This window comes from Abramis brama (genome assembly GCF_963993115.1).
Source record: "Abramis brama genome assembly, chromosome: 5".
Taxonomy (NCBI): Eukaryota; Metazoa; Chordata; class Actinopteri; order Cypriniformes; family Leuciscidae; genus Abramis; species Abramis brama.
The window spans coordinates 35,377,352-35,402,510 of NC_139967.1; the positions used below are offsets into that span (position 1 = coordinate 35,377,352).

General features: G+C 37.6%; 2 protein-coding genes across 2 annotated transcripts in view; both read left to right on the top strand.

The window, feature by feature from the left end:
• Positions 1-14,959, top strand: part of c5 (complement component 5) — a 30,871-nt gene extending 15,912 nt beyond the window's left edge. The window contains exons 21-42 of the mRNA XM_084113954.1: positions 365-501; positions 8,232-8,453; positions 8,745-8,805; positions 8,884-8,973; positions 9,194-9,406; positions 10,431-10,515; positions 10,696-10,855; positions 10,940-11,038; positions 11,119-11,290; positions 11,419-11,624; positions 11,707-11,859; positions 11,964-12,026; positions 12,562-12,655; positions 12,743-12,782; positions 12,881-12,983; positions 13,073-13,147; positions 13,268-13,373; positions 13,468-13,551; positions 13,710-13,799; positions 13,913-13,996; positions 14,139-14,280; positions 14,584-14,959. Of these exons, the coding sequence (XP_083970080.1) occupies positions 365-501; positions 8,232-8,453; positions 8,745-8,805; positions 8,884-8,973; positions 9,194-9,406; positions 10,431-10,515; positions 10,696-10,855; positions 10,940-11,038; positions 11,119-11,290; positions 11,419-11,624; positions 11,707-11,859; positions 11,964-12,026; positions 12,562-12,655; positions 12,743-12,782; positions 12,881-12,983; positions 13,073-13,147; positions 13,268-13,373; positions 13,468-13,551; positions 13,710-13,799; positions 13,913-13,996; positions 14,139-14,280; positions 14,584-14,728 (2,624 nt within the window). The 3' untranslated portion in view covers positions 14,729-14,959. The remainder of the gene's footprint in view (positions 1-364; positions 502-8,231; positions 8,454-8,744; positions 8,806-8,883; positions 8,974-9,193; positions 9,407-10,430; positions 10,516-10,695; positions 10,856-10,939; positions 11,039-11,118; positions 11,291-11,418; positions 11,625-11,706; positions 11,860-11,963; positions 12,027-12,561; positions 12,656-12,742; positions 12,783-12,880; positions 12,984-13,072; positions 13,148-13,267; positions 13,374-13,467; positions 13,552-13,709; positions 13,800-13,912; positions 13,997-14,138; positions 14,281-14,583) is intronic.
• Positions 14,960-15,205: 246 nt separating this feature from the next.
• Positions 15,206-25,159, top strand: part of cntrl (centriolin) — a 36,692-nt gene continuing 26,738 nt past the window's right edge. The window contains exons 1-11 of the mRNA XM_084113887.1: positions 15,206-15,294; positions 16,593-16,729; positions 16,835-16,965; positions 17,112-17,253; positions 17,710-17,896; positions 17,977-18,170; positions 20,935-20,973; positions 21,317-21,436; positions 23,590-23,758; positions 24,163-24,272; positions 24,439-24,633. Coding sequence (XP_083970013.1) covers positions 15,270-15,294; positions 16,593-16,729; positions 16,835-16,965; positions 17,112-17,253; positions 17,710-17,896; positions 17,977-18,170; positions 20,935-20,973; positions 21,317-21,436; positions 23,590-23,758; positions 24,163-24,272; positions 24,439-24,633 — 1,449 coding nt within the window. The 5' untranslated portion in view covers positions 15,206-15,269. The remainder of the gene's footprint in view (positions 15,295-16,592; positions 16,730-16,834; positions 16,966-17,111; positions 17,254-17,709; positions 17,897-17,976; positions 18,171-20,934; positions 20,974-21,316; positions 21,437-23,589; positions 23,759-24,162; positions 24,273-24,438; positions 24,634-25,159) is intronic.

A 25,159-nucleotide genomic window follows, 5' to 3' on the forward strand; every position in this document is an offset into this window, starting at 1 on the left:
AAATAGCATACTAGCATATTAACTCTTATAATCACTTCAGTAGGCTATACAGTATGCAGATTTTCTATATGCATGGATTACCTGAATTACCAACTAATTAAATATGAATTACAGTAGCACATTCTACCTTTAAAGGGATAGTCCACCCAAAAATGAAAATTCTGTCATCATTTAGCACCTGTCGTCAGGGCCTGATTTACCTGAAATTATGATTACATTTTTTTGGGAATATTCTGACCATAGGCGTGAGCTTCACAAGAACAGCCATTACAAACAGTGCATTCTGGAAATAACCCAGTATGCATGCAGACCTGTTGGGGTGTTTTTTTATTAGAATCTCAGACTCTCCTGTTCCTTTGGTCAGGGATCTGTGTGTCAGATGAAAAGGTTCAGGTGTCCCAGGACATTAGTGTGGATATACCCTTGCCTTATTCCATGATTCGTGGAGAGCAGATTGAGCTCAGGGGTTCAGTCTACAATCAGCGTTCTTCAAAAACTCAGGTAAGCAGTTCCCTTACTTGAGGATGAGTTTAAATCGAAATTATACTTTATCACCTACACTACCATTCAAAAGTTTGGGTCAGATTTTTTTAAAAGAAACAAATACTTTTATTCAGCAAGGATGCATTAAATTGATCAAAAGGGACAGTAAAGACTTTTATATTGTTACAAAAGATTTCTATTTGAAATAAATGCTCTTTTGAACTTTCTTGAACGTATCTGTCCCCGAGCTCGGCATCGTCCCTGATGGCCCTGACCCTTCCCACTAAGCCCCTAATAACATTATCCACGCTAGTGGGAAAAGCGTATATGGCAGCAGGTCAGGCTGGTGCATGTCTTCACACATCATGTCGATTTTACAGGCATACCAGGCCGACCTGCTGAGGGACCTAGACGATAGTGAGGGGGTGGGGACTGACGCGGTTCGAAAACTGTGTCGGGCCACAGATCTGTCTTTTCAGGCCACCAAAGAGACCGCTTGCACCATTGGGCAGTTTATGACAGCAATGGTGGCTGTGGAGAGGCATTTATGGCTAAATCTGTCAGATATTAAAGAGAAAGACAGAGCCTTTCTGTTGGACGCCCCGCTATCACCTCCTGGCCTCTTCGGCGATGCTGTTAACACCATAGTTGAGAGGTTTCAGAAGGCTAAAAAGCAGGTGGAGGCTGTCAAGCGTTACCTCTTTCGCCGTCTCCAGGCCCCTGGGGGCTGCTGAGCGTGAGAAGCCCCAAACGTAGAGCTCCTCATATCGAGCGTAACTGAAGGAGATGGGGTTTAGGGCGACACTCTCAGCCGAAGCCTTCCAAACAGAAGACCGATCTGAGGAATGTTCTTTTCGCGAAGAAGGCTTCGGCAAAGAAGAAGTCCTGATGCTCATGGCGTCAGACTTCTGAGGGCAACCTTCTGAGGGTGGAGCGATGTTCACCTCATTACACGGTGCCCGTGCCACTTCGGTGCTCTCAGGAGGCTGTTCTGCCAACCCCGTCACCATCGGTGCCTCAGGCGCAGCGGTTTCCAGCAAGCTCACGAGCGTCAAGCTCAATCCAGCGTCACCACGCAGCTGCGTCTGGTTCGAAAATCTGTCAAATCGGTCGTTTCCTGCCAATATGCTTCAGGTCACCGAAGTGGCTACTCAACTTCACTACTCAAAATAACGCGGCGGTGTCTCCGTGCCTTGGTTATATGAAGAAAACCTTAGTTCTTGTCACAGGGTCCAGTGTTAGGAGCTCTTTGTCATCGAGTCACTCTCTCGACAGATGCTTCTCTCACCGGCTGGGGAGCGGTAATGGAAGGCTGCTCAGCTCAGGGTCTGTGGTTGAGTCATCATCTTCCGTGGCACATAAATTGCCTGGAGATGATAGCGGTCTTCATGGCATTGAAGCACTTCCCCGACCTAAGAGGCCATCATGTGCTTGTCCATACAGGTTTTATCTGTTTGCGTCTCAGGATACGACGCACTCTCCGCTGTGGTTCTCTCTCACACGTCCAGCCCCATTGGGACTAGACGCATTGATACAGACGTGGCTGAGGCTGTGCCTGTACACATTTCCCCCGATTGCATTACTCCCAGGAGTTCTGGAGAAGGTCCACCAGGACAGAATAAGTTGGTTATTCTGGTGTGGTTCTTGGACCTAGTATCCCTTCTCCGACGGCTCTCCTCTGGAGATTCTGGTCAGGAGGGAGCTTCTATCTTAGGCGGGAGGAGTGATCCTCCATCCCTGACCCGAGACATGGAACCTGCGGGTTTGGCCTCTGAGGGGGCCCAACTCATAGACTCTGGTCTCTCAAAAAAGGTTGTAAAGACCATACTTCACTCCAGAGCTCCATCCACAAGGAAACTATACGCCCTGAAGTGGAACGTTTTTACTTCTTGGCAGGGCCGTAGCTAGGGGATTCGGGGCCCCCTGAAAAAATATTGATGTGGGCCCCCACCACCCTCCACCAATATCATTTACTGTAAATAGATGAGCATGGAGGCCCACATATAACAGAAGAAGGTGATGTTGTTGTAAAACCTTTATTTTAAAAGTCAAATGTATATAAAAATTACAACTAATACAAAAATTTTTTTAAATAAAGGGGTCATTTAATGCCATTTTTGTACAAGCTAATATGATTCTTTAGGGTCTAAATTAAAAGTTTGTAATATACTTTAATTAAAAATTCTCATTAGTATTGTAAGAAAACACTCATTTTACCTGGTCAAAAACAGCTCTGTTTTCAGCACGCCGTTTAAGTGCATGTGTCTTTAAATGATAATGAGCTTGGCTCACCCCGCCCCTCTGTTCTGTGCATACACCGTTTGTAACACAATAACACAATAACCATAACGCGTTGTTCATTATAAACTTGGGATTATGAATTATATTGAGAACGTCGTACATAGAAAACATGCCGTAATGTACCCTGAGTGTAAACCTTAGCCGCATTCATCGTGAAGCATAGCGATTTGCAAAGATTAATATAAAGATTAATATAAAGGTTAATATAAAGGTTAATAAAACGTTACACTCACTTCAGTTCTTCTGGAGGTTCAGCAAGAACACGAATAGTTGGTACCGATCCTTTTTTCAGGAGCAGCTTCTTAGCAAAACCAGCTTTACTGACCCTCGTTTGTAAAGCAGTCTGGTGTGTGAAATGAACATCAAAATGACTGCTGTGTTCCTTATTGCACCCAAGAACAGAACACCACAATCGCTTAGACGCCATTCTGCTCATAGACAGTGCTGCAGTGTATCAACAATGACGCGCGGACTATGATTGACAGCTCGCTCATGAGTGAGGGTGGGTCTGTGTTGAAACGCTGCTGTCAATCAACAATCGTGGGAGGGGCGTCGATTTTGTGACGTCACAAAATCGAACGGCTTGATTTGAGATGGGGGAAAACATATAAGAAGATAAAAAAAAAAACACTGGATGGATTTTTATCATTTTATGATGGTTGTGTACAGGCACTGCCAACACACATTTCAGTACAATCAACTTGTAAAAGTGCATGTACCATTATATGACCCCTTTAAATAATAATAAAACCAATTTTTAAAAAGTAACTCATAAGTTTACAATAATTCATAAATCAAAAAGTAAACATTTATAAATTGACAAGAATGCAGTCAAATTTAAAAAATGAAGTCATTTATTGTCTTATTTTTAAATAAAGATAATATTATTAAATAAAGCTAAAATGTATTAATTCAAGTGCAGTCAATTCGTGTTTTATGTGCCGGCAGGTCAGGTGCATAATGCAATGCGTCGTGACTCGTGTCAATTTTTTAACTTTATTTACAATAGTGTAAAAACACAGGAATTTTGACCACGTAATCATTCGGTCGATTGTGGTGCGCACCGATAATGAAAAGTGCCAGGACCCGGCAGGCTGTAGACGGTAGTTTTCTTATTCCCAGCGAAATAACAATACAACCTGTCTTTAACAACATCTTGATCGACTGGGATACAACAACTCTCCTGGCCTCCCTCTCCTTCTTTTCATGCCGTTTTTGGTACCCTGATTTATGTTTTCTTTTCCCCGAACATTTTATCAGTCAATCTCCTGCTCTTCCACCAAGTTCATCGTTAACTTCAGGCACTGCCGCCTCAACTCTGATTGGTTCTGTTCACGAGCTGGGGTGGGACTTACAATTTTATTGGGTCCATCTGATGTTTGTCACTGACTGAATAATTAATAAATACTTTAGATCGGTCTAAACCATTTATAGGGAGGTAAGAGAAGCAGATATTTGGAAAAAATATTTAACCAAATTGCATGTTTTTGTGGTTTTCATTTAAATCTCATGCATACAACTAATATAAATATTAGAATTATTCATACAACAGGGGCCTATATAGTATAACTGCTGGATTTTGTGTATATAATTGTCACCACCTTTCACCCCACTAGCGACGGCCCTGCTTCTTGGTGTAATATACGACAATGGGATTCAGTTAACTGCCCCGTGGGTTCAATACTAGAGTTCCTTTAAGATCGTTTTTCAGCAGGGTTATCTCCGTCCACTCTAAAGGTGTACGTGGCAGCCATAGTTATGTCCACAGAGCTGCCCTGTAGAGTAAGTCTGATCAGCTGTTTGTCTGTTTTGGGTCTCCTAAGAAATGGTCTCTGCATCTAAACAAACTATTATCAAGTGGATAGTTGAGGCAGACTATCTCTCTTGCTTATGAAGCTTCTGGCCAGCCATTACCTTTGGCCATAAGAGCTCTTCCCACTAGGAGTATGGTGGCCTCCAAGGCCTTAATTTCAGGGGTCTCCCTTCAAGAAGTTTGTGATGTGGCAGGCTGGTCCTCGCTGCTCACATTTGTCAGGTTTTATTCCTTGGACCTTGGTGCCCCTGGATCACGAGTTCTTATGTCATAACTGATTCCAGTATTCACACGACAGGTTCTTGTGCGTATGGCGTTCAGGCATTCTCGTTCCCAAAGCGCCATCGATGCAGTGCGAGTTCCCTCGAAAGGGAACATCTCTGTAACCATAGTTCACTGAGAAGAGAACGAGACACTGCGTCACTTTGCCATACTTCCTGCATTCCTGTGATCGACTTGCTTCGGCTAAATCGAAGCTAACGCCGGTCAGACCGGATGTGCTTTTATCCTTTCCTGGTAGTGATGTCACCCGCCCATGATGTTCACTATCGTCCTTGGACTAGTTGACAAATGTGCTTCAGACACAGTGTCTTGTTCCTTTCTCAGGGAACTATGGTTACAGTCGTTACCCGAGAGGTTCTCCTTAACACCAAATCAGAATATTAGAATTATTTCTGAAGGATCATGTGACACTAAAGACTGGAGCAATGGCTGCTGAAAATTCAACTTTGCCATCACAATAATAAATTACACTTTCAAATATATTAACCCTTTAAAGCCTGACACATTAAAAAAATAGCAGAAAATTATATATTTTTGGAAATTAGATGTTTATTAAGCCTTGAATCAAAATCAAAAAAATTTTTTTTTGCCAACTCATTTTGTTTATGATATATTTTTTGTATCACATTTGATACATCAGGCTTTTCAGGCTCTAATAATTTTAGAGGAATTGTTACTGTAAAAATAACCTAAATGTATTGTAAGATGACATTGTGGTAGGCATATTGTAGATGTACATTAAAAAAAAATGTGACACGACTATTCAGGGATAAAGAACCTTATACCTGCAGTTTCAAATTTAACCCTCTGGGGGCTCCTTCGCCCGAAAACGGGCGAAAACTTGAATTGTTTCGAATTGTTTAATTTATTTGCTTCATCGGATGGGGGTGAAACTTGGTGACTTTTGTTTTATTACCTATATGAACACACAAAAAAATCAAGGAGATGATTCTGATATGTTAAAGGGTCGTAAAAAAAAAAGTCACACTTAGCTTCCTCCCGCCCGAAAACGGGCGACATAGGAAATGAATGGGAAATACGAAAAAATAGGAAAACTCAGAGAAACTTTTGGTGGTACAAGCTACAGATCAGCCACTGTGCTGAAAAAAAGTATACAGCAATGAAGGGGTGACACTCTAAAACATCAAGAGTGCAAATAAGACCCCCCCCCCCACACACACACACACACACACCCACACACACACACACAGAGAGAAATGAACTGGTAAGACTGAAACAGCAAATTTTGCCCCAAACTATATAAAAAAAATATAATCATAATAACTCCAAAACTATAGCAAGGAGAGTCAAAAGGTAGGTATCGTTTGAAAGAACTCTTTTTAAAAATTTTGAAAATATAAATTACATTACATTTGGACATTGTCCTGCCAAGAAACAGCGGATAAAAGACAATATATATATATAATTTTTATTATGATTTTGCATATCTTTCTTATTTGTCATGGAATAACTCAGGAAGGAAATAAGGTAGGAGGAAAATTCTTTTTTAGTGAAGTCCCCCTACATGTTAGCTGCATCTGGATAAAAACATTATAATTTTTGGATAAAGGAATCAAAAGTTACAGCATTTGGAAAAGAGACAGCCTTTTTGTACAGTCTTTGACACCCCCTCAATTTTTTCTCCATGAAGAATATCTTGTCATAAAAGCAATAGATTATGTTAATTTTGGGCTCATTTTAATTGTAATAATATGCTGTAAAAAATGAAGTGCCATTTTCAATTATCTGTGAATGTTTCATGAGCTGTATGATGTTTTTGACACATTGCAGTACATTATTTTATAGATTATGAAAAAAAAGAAATTCTATTTATCAGCAAATAACTCAGCAATACTTAAGAGTTTTTCAAAGTGGATACATTCACTGTAAAGTTCAGACTCTAAGCTTTCAAATGACATCAACTTTGTGTTAATCAAGGCAAGATTTTTTTAAAATATGGTAAAGAATATTTTCGCAGCTAGGTGGCGCCTGCTGGCGGTACACTCGGTTTTAGAGGGATTACTCAGCACTCGTTAGGAGTTAATAAATGCATTAAAAAAAATTAGATGCATTAAAAAGCTGATATCCTAAGCTTTAAAATGATATATAATTTGTGTTGTTCCATTCAGTGGTTGCTTAGTAATACATTTTTTTTCTTTCCGAATGGGAATAAATCAAATAAATAAATAAAAAAGCTATAGGACATGACACAAATTAATACATTTTGAAGCCACTAGATGGCGCTCTTCTCACTTGAATTTTTTTTTTTTAGGCCTGCACTCTATTTTGATGTGAAATGTTGCATTTATTGAAAAATAAAATAAAATAAAAATATATATATTAATTCTAATGGAAAAAATAGCTCATAAAAATTATATAATTAATGCAAAGTATCATAAAAAATTCTAAAAATTCTAAATAATAATCAGAAAACATTACAGAACAAAAATATATTTGATTGGTTATCCTGGGAAAAAGTAAAGTAAAATTTTAAGGCTTCGCCCGTTTTCGGGCGGGAGGAAGCTAAGTGTGACTATTTTACGAAGAAGCCCAGAGGGTTTTAATATGTGCATTTTTAACACAATATATATTTTAATATGGCATTTCAGTCATTAATTGCCATTAATTGAATCATCCCAATATTGTGTGTGTTTGCATTGTGGTAGTCATAAAGTAGATAACATTACTACAATTTGACATTACTGTTTAGACATAAAGCACCATTAATACCTGCAGTATCAAATTTGATACACAATTTCCAACACGATTTACTTGTAATTTAACGATTAAATTATTAAGTAATTATGCATTATTTCAATTCAGAAAGTGTTAAATTAATTATATCAGGCGCAATCCAATATTATTTTTTACCTTGAAATTAGCCTTTATTTTCCTGCCGAAAGCGTCTGGCTTGATCCAATCGCAGCCGCCATTTTGAAAAGCTAAAAAATCACCCCTCTACTGCCTGCAGTACAGTGAAATTCCACAAGATGGCAGAATACACGTATCAAAATAGATACAACAGGTTTTCAAAGAAAGTATTGCTCTCACTGATTCAATATATGTCTTAGAAACTCGTGTATCAAATATGATACGTGCGGTTTTAAAGGGTTAAAATAGAAAACATTTTAAATTGTAATAATATTTCACAATATTACTGTTTTACTCGATTTTTGATCAAATTAATGTAGTCTTGGTGAGCATAAGAGACTTCTTTCAAAAGTATTAAAAAATGTTACCGACCCCAGACTTTTGAACAATGGTGTATATATTTATGTGGAATTATGGTGGTAAACTCATTATAGTTTTCTTTCTCTCTGTATCTTTCTATATCTCACACATACATGAATAGTTCAGTGTGACCCTGACGGCAACAGAGGGAGTGTGTGTGTTTCGTGGAACTCAACAGGTGAAACAGGGAAAGCCCAATGAAAACAAGGGGCTTATGGAAGGCCGTTCAGTGGCTTTGGTCACGTTCTACATCATGGCCTTGGAAGCTGGCACTCATACGCTCACTTTCACTTTAAGAACTGAGTGGGGGTCTGAGAGTGTGGTCAAGAAATTGAAAGTGGTGGTAAGAGGCGATATGCAGTCAGTGCTAGAGGACTGTATCTTTGTAACAGTTTGTTCCCTTCTTTCTAAAGATGTACAAACTACATATTTAATATAGAAGGAAGTTTTGAAAGTTACAGTGTGTTTTTATTGTACATTTTTATGTCTTTTAAGTCTTTTATTTTAAAAGAGTACAGTAGAGATTCCTCATAATATTTTTGCTTAAAAATTGTGTTTATTGAAAACTAAACCAGTTTCAGTTTAGTATGCCTGAGATTATGATCTGACTGATTAATTTTCTGGTACTTCACAGCCAGAGGGAATCAGACTTGAAATACAAAGTGGTGGAAGAATAGATCCAAATGGAGTCTTTGGTAAGGACATCTGAAGAGTATAAGTATGCTCTCTACTCATGTGCTGGAGTTTCACGCCATTTCTTTTTCCCTTCTTAGGCACTTCCATGCGAAAACTTGAGTTAAAAAAATTAATTCCACCAAACATTGTGCCCAAGTCAACTGTGGATCGTATTCTAACAGTTAATGGTATGATGCCTGCGAAGCTTGAACACATTTGTGCAGATGCTAAATGACACTTTCTACACAGTCACATTTTTTTAACTATATCAGATTTGTGCGATAATGTTTCTTTTATAAACTGCATAGATTCAAATTGATTATACTGGAGGTTCCAGAGGCCCTATGTATTTTTATAGTGAGGAAATGTTGCCAAGTCACAATTTTATAACTTGTATTTCTTGTTCAGGTGAAGTACTGGGAGAGCTTCTGTCAATAATAAATAACCCAGAAGGTTTAAAACAGTTGACTAACCTGCCACGGGGAACTGCAGAGATGGAGCTCATGAGTCTCCTGCCAATCTACTATGTCTACCACTACCTAGACAAGACAGAGAAATGGGACATTTTGGGGAAAGAGTCAGCTGCAAGTGAAAAGGAATTAAAAAGGAAAATGCAAGCTGGTGGGATGTTTGTTTCAGTAGAGAAGAATACATTTTTTTTTCTCACATTTCTTGTATATCATGTTCTTTTAGGGGTTCAAGGCCGCAGCGCTGAAACCCTGTTGTAATGTTTAGAATTTCCAAGGATCAGCATTCTCCCCTAAAAGTGATCGGGCAGACCAAACCATAAGTTGTAGAGACTTTATACTTTGAGGGATGGTAGTACCCAGCCCCCATCTACAACGTTACCAAGGCTCGCCCCAATCGGCCTAATGGTGGCACTACAGCGATCAAAAGAATGTAATAGCTCATAACTCAAACCATTCATTGCAGGCTCAAGTGACTTGGCTTGATCATTACTCTGCACAATTTTTGGGGATTTTGGATTAAAAAAAATAATAAAAAAAAACCACTTTTGGGAAATAGTCCTAGGTTTTTCACCCGATCGGAACCAAACCAGTGCGGAAATATTGGGGGGGGTTGCCTTCACGTTTTTCGCGTGCGTAAAGGATTGCATATCATGCGATTTTTCGTACATGCCCACAACTTTTATACCATTTGTTACAACTCATTCTGAGCAACTTTGCCTCTAGGACCACCGCTGTCAATCAAACCGTTCATTAATATTGGAGATTGCTAGGTTTTTGGCTCAACCACGATAACTGTTAAAAAGATTTAAACCATATATTTTCTCTGTAAATTGGCTGCAACCACTAGGTGGTTACAGGCTTGCTAAATAAAACATAATAACTTTTTACGCATGTGCTTAAAAGATAACTTTTTACGCATGTGCTTAAAGTCCTTAAAGCACTTGAACCCCGTTAATTGCTGCTCTATTTTCATTATTTATTTTATTTTCACATTTTTTGTATACTCGGTCTCCATACAATAGTAACAAAAATTTAATGATAATTTCCATCCTATAATAATTACATCTTGTTTTTTACTTGCTTGTCTTATACGAAAGTAACTATATCAGTTATAGCCAGTACAATTAACTATAATTAACTATTAAGTGATTTAACGACTCACTGTTCCTTTCCAGGCATCACCAGCATGATGTCATATAAGCTGAAATATGAACATGGTTTCAGCATGTGGTCGAACAAGGACAAAACAGCCAGTACCTGGTAAATAACTGCTACATTTTTTTTGTATGCCATATTTTTTCTCAATGGCAGCTGAAACGAAGCTTTGTCTAATTGTTATTTTACAAATGTTTTTCATTGATAGCAATACATATAGAACTTATACATTTTACGTGCTACTAACATTCTACTGGAGGTGTAATGTTGTAAAAATTTCTTTAGGGTGACGGCTCTTATAGTCAAGACTTTTGCTGACATGCATGAATATGTCTCTATGGAGTCTGAAGTGCTGATCAACTGCATTTATTGGCTGATTAAAAATCGTCAGAATAATGATGGCTCGTTCTTTGAGGAATCACAAAGCAATCCACTTAAACTCATGGTATGTGAAGAAAATAAGTGTTCATGATATCATACTTTATATTTCAGTGTTTTGATCAATCAAGATTGTCTTGTTTTTTTAAAGGGTTCCGGAGCAGATGTCACTGAAAAGACAGTCTTCCTCACTTCTTTTGTCATGATTGGAATTAAAAATGCTCTGAAGGTCCCAAATGTTAACATACAGGTATGACTGGCAGTAAATGCTGACCAATGTAGGATTGTTCCTCATTCAGTCAGTGACTAACAGTACAATTGTCTCTTTAGACCTTTAAAAATGCTTTAGATCAAGCCATGGTGTACCTTTCCTCTAAGTCAAAGAAGATTGAAAGTTTATATGTTAGAGCCATTGCATCCTATGCTCTGACACTGGTAGACATCAATAGTATGCCGGCAGTCAGCCTTTATGAAAAAATCAAACAGCAAGCTCAAGTTAAAGGTAAAATCTTATTTGGGACATTCCGCACACTTTTGACCATAAAAAAACAAATCAGCACAGATTAAACCCTCTAATATTTGACCAATAACTTAATACGAACAATTTGTCTGTACATCTAACATTTTCAGGGAACCCAGCCACAGTTCGTTTCTGGGAAGACTCTAAATCTAACAAGGATTCATTAAAACCCAGTAGTGCGACAGCAAAGACCGTGGAAACAACAGTTTATGTCCTGCTTAACTCTTTAGTCAGAGGTGATTCCACCTATGCAAAGCCCATCCTGAACTGGTTAACACAAGACCAGAGATACGGAGGGGGCTTTCTTTCAACACAGGTACTCAATGCAATATATACAGTATCTTAATCTTTTAATGTTGTCTTTATCATATGTGATCTTACTTTCCTCAAATTTTCAGGACAGCATTCTCACTTTGGAGGCTCTTACCAAGTATAGCATCTTAGTCAGTCAAGCCACCTTAGACATGGTGGTTGACATTGAATACAAGACTGAAGGTGACATCAGCAGAATCAAACTAACTCAGCAAAAGCCTGTTGCTAAACCAATAGTGGTAAGACGTTCTTTTTTTATTATTATTATGTTAACTTAATTATTATGGGCACAATTTTCATTTAAATTATATATAAATGCCACTCTTCTGTTTTCTTTGAAAAGGTGATCAAAAATGATGATATAATAATCAAAACAGCAATGAGCTCTGGTGTTTCATTTGCCAAAGTAAGTGAGCTTGTATTTAACAAAGGAATATAAGTATCAGTTATTGGTTGATATTACTAATATATATCAAAATTGGATATTTATTTGTTTATTTTTACATTTAAACACCTCTGCTATCTTCTAGTGATCACTTAAAATTAATTTCAGATCCCAAAGTAAAAATCTGTTTTTTTATACTTGTCTAGTTATATAGTGTAATGATGCTCAAATGTATTATTTAAAAGTATTGATTTAATTTTTAGTGTTTTTATTTGATTTTGAAAAATAGTATTGTAGAATTTTAATATATGCTATTGATCAGTAATGACCAGATTAAAACAAACTAAAACAAAACAAAATCATCCTTTTTTAAACAATCATTCTAAAGGATGGTCATTTTCAGTGTATTTGATAAACACTACAACAATCTAGACTTATACATGTGTGTGTGTGTGTGTGTGTGTGTGTGTGTGTGTGTGTGTGTGTGTGTGTATATATATATATATATTCTATGCATGAAACCAACTTTATTTATTGATTAACCTCATTTTGACAGCTGAGAACAGTTTACTATGGGATGACAGAGAGTAATGAAAATTGCCAATTTAGTATATCAATTGACATTCATGACCGTGTCCCATATGCAGATGGTACGTTCTGTAATTTTTTCTACTTTTATACACTCGTTATCTTTTAAAATGAACTTGGTGCAGCTAATTTGATTTCTTTGTGAGCAGATCATATGCTTTTGTCACAGCGGATTGTGGCCTGTGCAAAGTAAGTCTGTAGAAATTCCTAATAAGAAGTTACAGGTTTTAAGTGTAAATTTCTGATTTGCATGTAAAACGCATTAAAAAATGCCATTATGTGTAAAGATACAAGCCACATGAAAATGCAATTGAAACTGAGTCAGGACTCACTGTGATGGAAATTAATTTGCCGACCGGTGTGACCCCAGTCCAGGAGGATTTAGATATGGTGAGACACTAAATGCAAATACATTTCCACAGAAAAAATTCATAGTTTCAGAAAACTGTAGTGACATTTTATGTTTCTAAATTTTGCAGTATCAAAATGGACTTGAGTCTCGGATTTCCAACTTTGAAATAGTGGGTGACAAAGTCATCCTTCAAATAGATTCGGTAAGCATTGCTAGACAAAAACAAACTTTCTCCAAAAGTTTGCATTAAAGAATGTCAGCTTGACATCTTGTCATTGTCATCTTGAAGAATATTTCTAACCATACAATACTTATCCTGTAGATACCATCAAAAGAATTCTACTGTGTGGGTTTCCGTATTCAAGAGGAATTTGAAACTGGCATGAGCAGATCCTCGGTATTCAGAGTTTACGAATTTAATGATCAAGGTATAGCACAAATGTTTCCCCAAATGTTTTATTTATATCTGGCTGAACTGATTTTGGCTACATAAAATAAGCTTTCTCTACTCATTTTTAATAGGAAGTACTTGTACAAAGTTTTACCACAAACAAAGCCGCAAACTGTTGCGACTCTGTGAGGGAGACCAGTGTCAGTGCATGGCAGGTAAGCTGCTTAAAAGCAAAAAAAAAACTGAAATAAAGAAAAAACTGAAATCGCACATGACGTTATCATTTACATATAGGCTTAAATGTGTATTGAGTTTAATGTGTCTGTGTTAGTTTAACAATTTGTCTGTATTTCCATGTCTTTTTGAAAATTAGCGGAATGTTGCAACTTTAAATCCACCACTGATCCCACAATCACTGCTGAACAGCGCAAAAGTGATATGTGCAAAGAAAGCATGAAATATGGTAAATAATGATGCTCATGAAGCTTCTGGTCACATAAAAATCATTGTCACGTGATCAGTGGTATACGTTTGCACAATGGTACATGTCATTTACTGCCCCATCTTTTTTTCTAGTATTTAAAGTGTTAATTGAATCCTCTGAGGCAAGTGGAGATTTCGTGACCTACAAAGCAAAAGTTAAAGCAGTGCTAAAAAAAGGCAAGTGTACACTGAATATGTTTTGTGTCAATATATTATAAAGTTTAAGTTGTAAATGATTTAAAGTAAAATAATTATTTGAATAAACGATTTGAATAAACAAGTTGCATCACAGCTTCAATCCAGAATTTCTCTTCTGCAGAACAAACGGACGACTTAAAAACAGATTCAGAAATAGATTTTGTGAAGAAGGCAACTTGCGATGAAACAAATTTCGAAGTTGGCAAGCAGTATCTGGTCATGACTTCTGAGAGCATGAAGATAAAAGTGGATCGTGCTTATAAGTGAGTTATTTTTTGCTTTCTTGCTCATGTTTTAAAAAACACATCATACAGTACCTTAAATCAAGATTTTGGGCAAGACTATCTGTTTGTACGACCAAAAAAATTCATTATAGCCTATATATACATTTTTTTGCAAATTCATTATGAATTCCTAAAATCTGTTATGTAACACATCTGTTATTTAATGTTATGTTCATTAGTACAACACATTGTAAAGTGAGAGTGTTTCACGTTCATTATTTAACTATTATGTGGGCTAGTACAAAAACCTCAGAACTGATTTTCTTTATACCATGTGTTTAGGTATAAGTTTCCTTTGGACTCACATGCTTTGGTGGACTGGTGGCCACTTGAATCTGACTGCAGGAATGCTGCCTGCAAACAATACGCCGGAGTGTTGGATGATTTTGAATTTGATTTCTTATTATCTGGCTGTGAAGTTAAATGATAAATTGCAATGTCAATAAAAGAGATAATTCTTATGCATGTTATTATTTTATAACATACTCTGAATAAGAATAAGAATAAACAGAAGCATTCAAATACAAAAAAAAATATTGTTTAGAAATTCTACTTTTTTTTGAAATTCTTTAAATATGTGATTATTTTATAATCTTAGTCATTATTCTGTATTAACCACAAACATATGCAAAATTAAATAAACTATCAAACAAAAGTATTACATGTCCAATTTGTTATATCAAACAACTTTCAATTTTCGTTGATTAATGACAATGTGTTTAGGAAATTGTTTGTTGTTATTTATGTATGTGCATACTATTATTATAATATTTTGCTAAACATTGTGAGAAACATTCTGGTTGTTTGGATATTGAGTCTGCTTTGAGCGCACAGTACTCTTATTTTGAAATAATTGCAGCTGAGTCACATGATCCTAACATCACCGCGAATGATTTGAGTTCATGGCTGGAGAATCAGACAAGAGAGTAATAGCTCAGTTTAAACCTTTAGAAACGCATGAACTATATATGACACCTGGGACAAGAGATAAAGGTAACAGGCTTGTATCCGCTTTGACAGTATTTAATAGAGAATTATAATAATCTGACGGTTACTGGATGATCCCTAGGAATCCTAATAGGTCGCTATGGAAACTGGGCTAACAAAAATGGACGAGTCTTCACAAGAGTGGCCATGCAGTTAAATATAAAACTTACTTTAAATATAACATTTTTGTCAGTAGATGACTTTCGTTCTATCATTTAGTCAGATTTGGTCTGCATTGTAAGTTTTAACATAAAGCAGAAGAAACTACCAGCAGTTAACAGTTAGGTTTTAGCAGTCGTCTTGATTTAGGTAGGATGAGTATCGTAATCGCTGGCTTCCTCAGATAAAATGAATTCCCCCACGTTAATAAAATGAAAAGACTCGCAAGCAAGATGCGCAAACAATCACCAACAACAAGATCCAAATGTTCCAAGAGCCTCCAGAGCAAATCTGTGACCCCCAACGCCATCTCACGGTCGGAGAGGGATGGAGGTCCTATTGAAGATCTTAACGATGATGGTACCGCTACATCTCAGTCTCTTATTGTTTAGAAACTGCATGTCCTACAGTAACGTTACAGGTGTCTCTCTCATCTGATATGTAATGTCCCTTTGAAGTCTTTAGGTAATTTCTCCAAATTCATTCAACAAGTGGATATTTCTTTAACTTTGGGCACTTAATCTAAAACTAAAAATCCATTAAAGTGTGAATTATTTCATGTTTAAAACTACGATGGATATTACAAGACTCGTGACCTATGCAATTTCCCGCGAAAACCACCCTGCCCGGTCTAAAAATAGGCTTACCGTAGTAAATCAGGGTAAGACAAAAACACACTTTGGAAGAAGGATTTATAATGGATTCGGATCATTATTGACTACATTTAGTTAATTTTGAACAAAAAAGTTAGCCTACATACTGTACCTTTAAAAACAAAATAATTTGTGATGTGATTGAAATGATACAGGGGTGAAAATATCTTTTAGAAATTGCCAGAATAATCATGTCTATTGGACTTGGTTAGTAGACAAATTAAACTAGTAAGATTGTGAACAATGTTTATTAAGAAAGAGTTAATTTTTTTAGTCCACAGTGCGAAAAGGAACACATTTTCATCTAATGCATTTAAGCGTTTTGTAATAGCACAATGATGAATAATTTCATTATTTTTTAGGAGGTTCACCCTTACTTGAACTTAACTTGCAACCAAATTTCAGCTTCTCAGATCATTAATTACTTTGCTGCTACCAGTTTTATTTGCACTCCATAGTGTGTTATTCATTTACACAAATATCTACCCTTAGACAAAAGTAAATATATGGGGAAGGGGACAAGATACATCACAGAAGACCTGATTAGGAGATTAACTAAATGTGAAAATGTAGTCCTTGTGCAGACTCTGGATCTGTCTACATCTACGGGACATGACAAACAATTTAGGGTAAGATTTGGACATTATTTGGTTAATGCTCAGTGTGATTGGTAAAGTGTATTGTTGCATTTTGCATTCATTTGTATTGACTTCTGTGTGTTCATGTTTTTTTAGTATATTGAAAATTTGGACAAGTGTGAGCGCCTGCAGGTTCTCAACCTCAGTAACAACAGGATTGAGAAAATTGAGAAACTAGAGAAATTATGTCAACTACGGGAACTCCACCTTTCCAGTAACAGCATACAGTAAGAGAATGAGACATTTGTCTACTTGACGACAAGCATTCCCTGTGGTGGCACCACATATCCATTTTTTTTATTGTTTTCATAATGTTATAACAGAATAAAAGATATAATGTTATTAAACAGTTATTAAATGTTATTATGTACAGAAAAATTGAAGGTCTAGAGCACATGACAAACCTTCAGGTTCTAAATTTGGCCTTCAACAACATTGAACATCTTCCGGTCTGGATGGCAAAGAAGCTCAGATCCCTTCAGACCATAAACCTACACAGCAACAAGATATTCTCTGTAGGTACAATTTATCTGGGTTTTTCAATCTCAGCCTTTGCTTATATCTGTATATATGTGTTTAAAATCAACAGAAAAAAAAATACCCAAAAATGAAAACTTTTTCATTGTTTTTCTCACCCTCATGTCATTCAAAACCTGTATAACTTTCAATCTTTTGTGGAACATAAGAAGATATTTTGGAAAATGTATCAGCAAATTTTTTTTTGTCCAAACAATGGAAATCAAAGGCCAAAGGGAACCAATACTGTTTGGTTACATTATCCAAAATATATTCCTCAGCAGAAGAAAGAAAGTCAAACTGGTTTGGAACGACATCAGGGAAAGTAAATAATGACTGGATTTTCATTATACCTTTAATGTCATATTTAACTGTGTTAAAAGGGAATTACTCATACTCAGTTTTTGTAATGCACAATTGTGTTACTTACAACATTCTCAACCTTTATGATCTAGCTTCATGAGATGGCCAAACTAAAGCCTCTGAAGAACCTGACGAATCTGACATTAGCAGAAAACCCTATCTCCAGCCTGCCCCATTATCACCTCTTCCTAATTTTTCATCTGAGGTCACTGGAAATACTGGATGGACAACCAATCAGTCCACAGGATAGAGAGCAAGCACATCAACGCTTTCATATGGGTACACCATCTCATCTTCTACATTTGTCTTATCTTCATATGTGCTGTTATAATATGAGCCCCATTGTGCTGTTCTTATAGAGGAAGTGGAGCGTTTGGAGCAGGAGTTGGAGTTGAGAGTTGAGGAGACTGCACAGCTTCAGAGAGAGCGGACCGCAGCACTGGAAGAGCTGGAGCGGCAGGACACAGCCAATCAAAAGCTGAGGCACCAGAACCAGGAACAACAGCTGGGACACAAGGAACTCAGGAGAGAACTGGACACCAAATCTGAAATGGTGGGTGATGCAGTCTTCGCTGTCATCAAGCTCAGTGTGAATAGGGTGGAGCATTTCGCCCTCACACACAACTGTGATATCTTATGTAAAGAATATTTTTTTATTTCAGATAATTTCCTTAAGAAGCACCACCTAACAAAACCTATTTTTAAAGTCAAAACTAAATCCAAATTGACTTTTTTGAAGTGTTAGTTCACCCAAAAATGTAAATAAAGGCAGAAATACACTACACGACTTTTTCTGATTTTTGCAGACAAGTTGACAAAAGTTGACAAAAGGCAGAAGTCTCCACCAGTCGGCAGATTTTGGGCAATTGGAGTCGATTGATTTTACAGAAAAGTGCATGATGGGCACAGAGTCTGATTTTTTTTTTAGCTTCAGATTATGATTCCATCCAGTCGGAGGATATTAAAACATGTTTGATATTTTAGCCGATTTTAGAATACTTATTGTAGTATATGATGCATTGCTACTGAAACCGAAGCTGTCCTTTATCTACCGGTGTTGCAATAAAATGCAAATACAACAACAATTCAAAAGTAAATTAAAAGAACACACGTAACAAATTAGCCTCCCTCAATATTTGACTCCTCAGCATAGATAAAACAACTGACTACGCCATCTCCCGCTGTAATCTGTAGAGTCCATACTGACCCCGTCTACCAATCCGTTTTTTTTTTTTGTGACTCAGCACACAGAGTCAACTACTGCGGTCATCTCCTACACATCCGTGTTTCATCTGTCATGAGTCTTCTAGCAATGAGGCGTGTGTTTCTGTGTGAGTTTGTTGTGTTCATAACAATTTGAAATTTGGATGATGCCTAGTTTTTCTCTGTAACCATTTGCAAAGTCTGCAAGTGTTTGACGCCTAATGTTTTAAAATCTTTTCAGATTTTAAAATTAGTGTACTAGCGTATTACAGCCTTAAGTCATCATTTACTCACCATGGTGTTGTTCTAATGCCGTATGCTCTTCTTTCTTTTTGGGTCACAAAAAGAAAAAAAAGTCCCACTTGCACTCGTACATATAATGGCAGTGATTAGCGACCAGCATCAAGCTTTAAAAAAAGATGCACAAGTATCACAGAATGATCACATTCTGTATATTCCAAGTATTCTGGGGGTATATGACAAGGTTTGGTTAAAAAATATAATGTATTATTTAACTAAAATCCTGAGCTTGGCCGTTTTTTCTTCTGTGCACAACTGGGCATTCATTAGAGTCTATTAGCAGTTCACTCCGTCTCCGGCCCGGGAAAAGTTGTGAGAAATCAAGATTAATAAAAACATGACACAAAATATAATCCATGTACTTTTTTCTCTGAGATGAATATATCTGTTGTGTTCATCGCAACAAGAAGTTATCATGTTCACATCTGCCACCAGTCATTCTGACAACCGGAATTCAAGTCTGGAGATGTTCATCTCAATGAAGAAAGTATACAGATACTTTTTGGGGGGATTTATTGGAATTGTATTTTATGTCTCCTTTTCTGGGCGACTAATAGAGTCTTGAACTCACAGTCGTGCAGAGTAGACCAACGGCCAAGACCAGGATTTTAATTAAACAATGCATTAAATTTCGTCACTTGGAATATAAAACACATTTTGCATGGGATCATTCTGTGATACTTTTGCATCTTTTTTTAAAGCTTGATGCTGGTCACTGGTTTACTGCCATTATATGGATGAGCACGAGCAAGACATTTAAAAAAATTCTCCTTTTGAAGAAGGGCAAACGCCATTAGAACAACTCCAGGGTAAGTAAATGGTGAATTAATGTTCATTTTTGGGTGAACTATCCTTTTAAGGCAAGACACTACAGACAACTCACTTGCTCCATCTCTAAAACATCATCACTTATTACAGAAATATGTTTGTTTTTTTCTTGTTGAATACTGTTTCAATCTGAAATGTCACATAACGGGAGGAAAATGGGTTGTAAATTTGTCATGTTTCATGTTGACTTTTATCTATAAATTACTTTAATCTGCTTTCATATTAATTTTAAAATCTTTGTGCTTGCACACTCAAAATGCAGTCACAGTGAGCACTCAAGTACACATTAATTATTCAAAATTGACATGAATTTTTCGGTCTATTTCTAGACAATTTCCTGTTCAGCTCTCTCTTCTTACTCCATGCTTTTGTCACCTACTCCAAAGGTACTTTGTGAATGGTACTGAAGAGTGTTTTTGAGTGTGTTGCATCATTTACCATCGCTTTAATTGAAGAAGTTCTTGGAGAGCCTGCATTTGGAAAAACAAAATCTGTTTCAACTACTAGAAAAGCAAATTTATACTCATTGCTTTAATGCACTTGCTCAGTATATACAATTTTTAAAAAGTGGCATTTATTTATATTGCACAAGCACATTTTTTTAAGTAAAATATTTAACAGAAATCGTTTTTGTTAGGTTTTAAATGAAAAACAATAGATATTGTTCAAGGTACTGCTTGTAATAGGACACTTTTCTGTCAAACGTTAGTGGACCACATGCATGGCTAATGTGATGATCTACCGCTAATCTGCTTAGACACAGGTAAATTTGAGTAGAACTGACTTCATATATCCGCTAGAAGTCTACTTGAGACCAGTGACCACTTGAGGCCAGTTCATTGCAGAACTGGCTCTAATGCAGAAAGTGAATCCCTTTTAACTTTCCCTTCCCTATTGATTTTATTTATCTTTCACTCTTGTGCTCTTATGTAAACTATCTGTATGTCTTCTACTGTCTCTTCTCTTCATTCCTTCTTCAATCTCAGCTTCCATATCATGCTCCTCTGCTGGATTCCCTCTGTCAGGTACTTAAATGTCTTTTAACTTATGTGCCCTACCAATTACGGAATGATGTCAACGTTATGTTCTCCTGTCCTCTCAGGTTCTCGCTTTAGAGAACAATGTTGATGGTATGGCATTGCTATGTTCTTTAGCATGTTTCTGCATGTGTGCATTCTGTATTAATGGAAATCTTCAATTATCATTCATTGCTCTGTGCATTTCCATGAGTGTAACAGTTTTGTAGTACACATATCTTTAAGACTCAATTTCATTCTGAGCTGAGAGGTTTGTAGTGATGTGTGGCTGATGTGTTTTATGGTGTTATGTAAAGTGTTTTGTTTAAATTACCTCTTCCTCATTACACAGCTGAAGCAGAAAACAGTGGAGTTGACCCAGGCCTGTCAAAAACACTATGAGCTCGAGCAAGAGTTGGCTTTTCACAAAATAGATGTCAAGTTTGAACCTCTTCCATTTTATCCAGACCTTGTAAGTTTTGGTTTTGTATAGGTTTTATAATAACTTGAGGATATAAGTAGATCATTGATTGTGATTTTTTTTTGAGAAAAAGGGATTAATTATAGTTTTTTTTTTTTATTGGTAAATTTACACTACCGTTCAAAAGTTTGGGGATTGAGGGTTTTTGAAAATAGTATCTTGCTCACCAAGGCTATATTTATCCATCCATCCATTCTCCTCCACTTGTCTGGGACTGAGTCGTAGTGGCAGCAGGCTAAGTAGGCTGCCCATACGTCCTTTTTCGCAACACCTCCACCGCTAGGTGCCCAGGAGGCATCCTGACTAGATGCTAGAACCTCCTCAACTGGCTCCATTCAACGCGAAGGAGGAGCGGCTCTACTTCACCGCCTGTCTCTCGGGGTCAGCCAGACACCCTGCAGAGAAAACTCATTTTGGCCACATCTGCAATCTGTATCTGTGAGCTCATTCTTTCGGTCTCTAGCCAAAGCTCATAACCATAGGTGAGGGTTGGAACATAGATTGACTGGTAAATCGAGAGCTTTGCCCTCATGCTCAGCTCTCTCTTCACCACAACGGTCCAGTATAATGACCCGATCTCATGCTCTGACCTACCTCTCCTACCTCTCACTCGTGAACAAGACCCATTGATTCTTGATCTCCTCCACTTGGGGAAGCAGCTCACTCCCTACCCGAAGTGGGCAGTCCATTGTTTTCTGGCTGAGAACCATGCCCTTGGATTTGGAGGTGGTGACCCTCATTCCCACCGTTGCACACTCAGCTGCAAACAGCCCAAGGAAGCACTGAAGGTCACAGCCCGATGAGGCCATCAGGACAACATCATCCACAAAGAGCAGCACCCTAAGGACCCTAAACTAGACACCCTCTGCCCCCGGCTGCACCTTGAGAACCTGTTCATGAATATCACAAACAGGATTGTGACAAGGGGCAGCCCTGGCGGAGACCAGCGTTCACTGGGAACAAGCTTGACACACTGCAGAGAATGCAAATCCAGCTTTAACACGGCTGTATAGGGATCGGATGGCATACATAATTGGCCCTGGTACCCCATGCTCCCAAAGTGCCCCCCCACAAGACAGAAAAAAAGGGAACCACCACACCCAATCGCCAGGCACTGTCCCGGATTCCCATGCGATATTGAACAGGCGTGTCAGCCAAGACAGCCCGAATTCATTCAGGGCCTTCAGTATCTCAGTATCCCAGCCCATGCTTTCCCTGCCTAAGCCGCTTGATGGTTTGCCAGAACCTCTTTGAAGTCGACCAAAAGTCCTTTTCCATGGCTTGTCCGAGCTTCTCCCATATCCAAGTTTTTGCTTCCATGACAACTGCAGGTGTGGTCCTTTTAGCCTGCCAATACCTTTTGGCAGAATCGGGAGACCCACAGGTTAACTGCACCCAAAAGGCCTCCTTTTTCCACCTGACGGCCTCCCTCACCGCTGGTGTTCGCCACCGTATTCTTGGGTTGCCGACACGATAGGCACCAACAACCTTCCAGCCAGTTGCTTCTGCAATGCAGGCTTTGAACAGGGCCCACTAGGTCTCCATGTCTCCAACTTTCTTTTGGGATGAAGGAATCACTCCTACAGAGGTGGGAGATAAAGACATTCTGGACAGGAAAAAAACCCAAAACAGTGGTGTCAAGTTGAAGACTTGACGCTATCCACCCTTCAACCCAGGAGTTTGGTTCCAGAGCCCAAACTGTGCTGAAAGTGAGGACAGCTATATCTAGCTATTAATGCTCAAAAAAATATTTTGTAACATTAAATGTCTTTACTATCACTTTTGATGAATTTGATGCATCCATGCTAAATAAAGGTATTAATTTAAATAAAAAGTATCAATTTAATTAAAACAACTATCTTACTGACCCCAAACTTTTGAATGGTAGTGCGTCTTTTTCCATCCAATATGTAGTGAATGAAGTTTTACTTCATTCAGTTCCACTTTTAAGAAAATAATATATATATATTTTAATAAGAGTCTTTAACAGTTAGTTACATTCTGATTAATTCATAGGTGACATTTTATTTGAGCTTTGATGATTAAATTCTGCAATACAAAAGCTCCAATTGACTTTGCTTTAGTCAGTTTTGTATGGTAGGATTATATTAATTTTTAGAAACATCATTCTCTATGTTGTTCAGGAGGTGGAGGTAGAGAAACTTTCTATCGAGAGTCCCTACATAGGAAAGTCTTGTCAGAAGAGGAACATCCTCTTGGGTGCACAAGACCAGCATCAGCCAGCCTCAGCGGACCTGACAGAGACAGACTACCCCAGAGAACATGACATGTCCAGACATGCGCAGCTCAGAGGTACAAAGGTTCAAGGGCACTGTGTATTCACATTATACTAAAGGGTCTAAATAGCTATATAAAGTAAATTCATTTGTATATTACACATGCTATTCATTTTTTACTATCTTTACTTGTAACAATCTGTAGATTTTTATTCTTATTACCAGCAATGCTGCTCAGGTATGGGACTAAGTTGCATACAATCGCTTTGCTTGCGCATACTGTATGTACAATATTACCCTCAAATAAAACTGAACTGACTGTTGAACAGTGGCCCCCAAAAATAATCAAACCAAGTGGCATCAGCAAACAAATGATGCAGGACATTTTCCCGGTTTTATGGGACCACTATAAGATCCACATCTCTGCAGTTTTCCTAATGCATCTGTTTTTGTTTTTTTATTTATTTATTATTTTTTTAGCTGAGGTGCGATTACAGCAATTACTTAAAGAAATTGAGATGAGAGAGCAGCAGATCCTTAGAGCCAGTGAGGAGCTCCGGCAGCTAGAGGAGACAGTTTCTCAGAGACGGGTGAGATGTTCCCCTTTAAAAGTTCTAAGTTTTTAAAACACCACTTGCAGTTCTCCTTGAGAATATTTTCTCTGTTTTAAGTCAAACTTGATGGCCACTTGAGTCCCCATTCATATTTCATTTTTTTTTTTTATTATTTAATTTATCTATGTTGATTTGCACATAGATCTGTGAAGCTGAGAAGGAGCAGTTCAGGCAAGAGCTTCAAAGGAGGATACAGAGGCTGGGAGAGCTAAGAGGAGAGATGGAGGCTGTGGAGAGGCAGCTGGACACACTGAATGCTGATAGGAATCAAGCCCAGAATGAAATGGACCAGCTGCAGAATCTACTGCACAGCCTGGATCCCAGTGACCCCAGACATGTCAGTAACACGTATGCTTATACAACCTTATGATGCTAAAGCAATAATTACAGTGATTTTACCATGGTTAAGTAATGTTGTTGTGACGATGTGCTGCAGAGTGAGTAAAACCCCCTTAATTATGGTAAAATCTCTGTGGATTATTGTTGTCATAACACAGAGGCAAAACACAGACACCAATGTTCTGTAAATAAATGTATTCATAATAATAATTACAAAAACAATTCTTCTAGAAGTTAATGCAATTTATTAGCCTTACTGAGCACTATAAAACATCCTGTTAAATTTACGGAAATATGCATATTTTACAGTTCATAAACGTATCATGAACTGATATAAAGTCGGTATGAAATGAAAATTCACCCTATCTATTTTCTAAATGCATGTTATAAATCTTATTTTGAACAATTCATACATGCATACGTTTCTTCTTCTCTTCTCTAAATGTTTAATCAAAATGTCATAACATGACAGTCCGATAAAAAAAACAGACTTCTCTCAGACTTCTCCCACATCTCAAAATCCA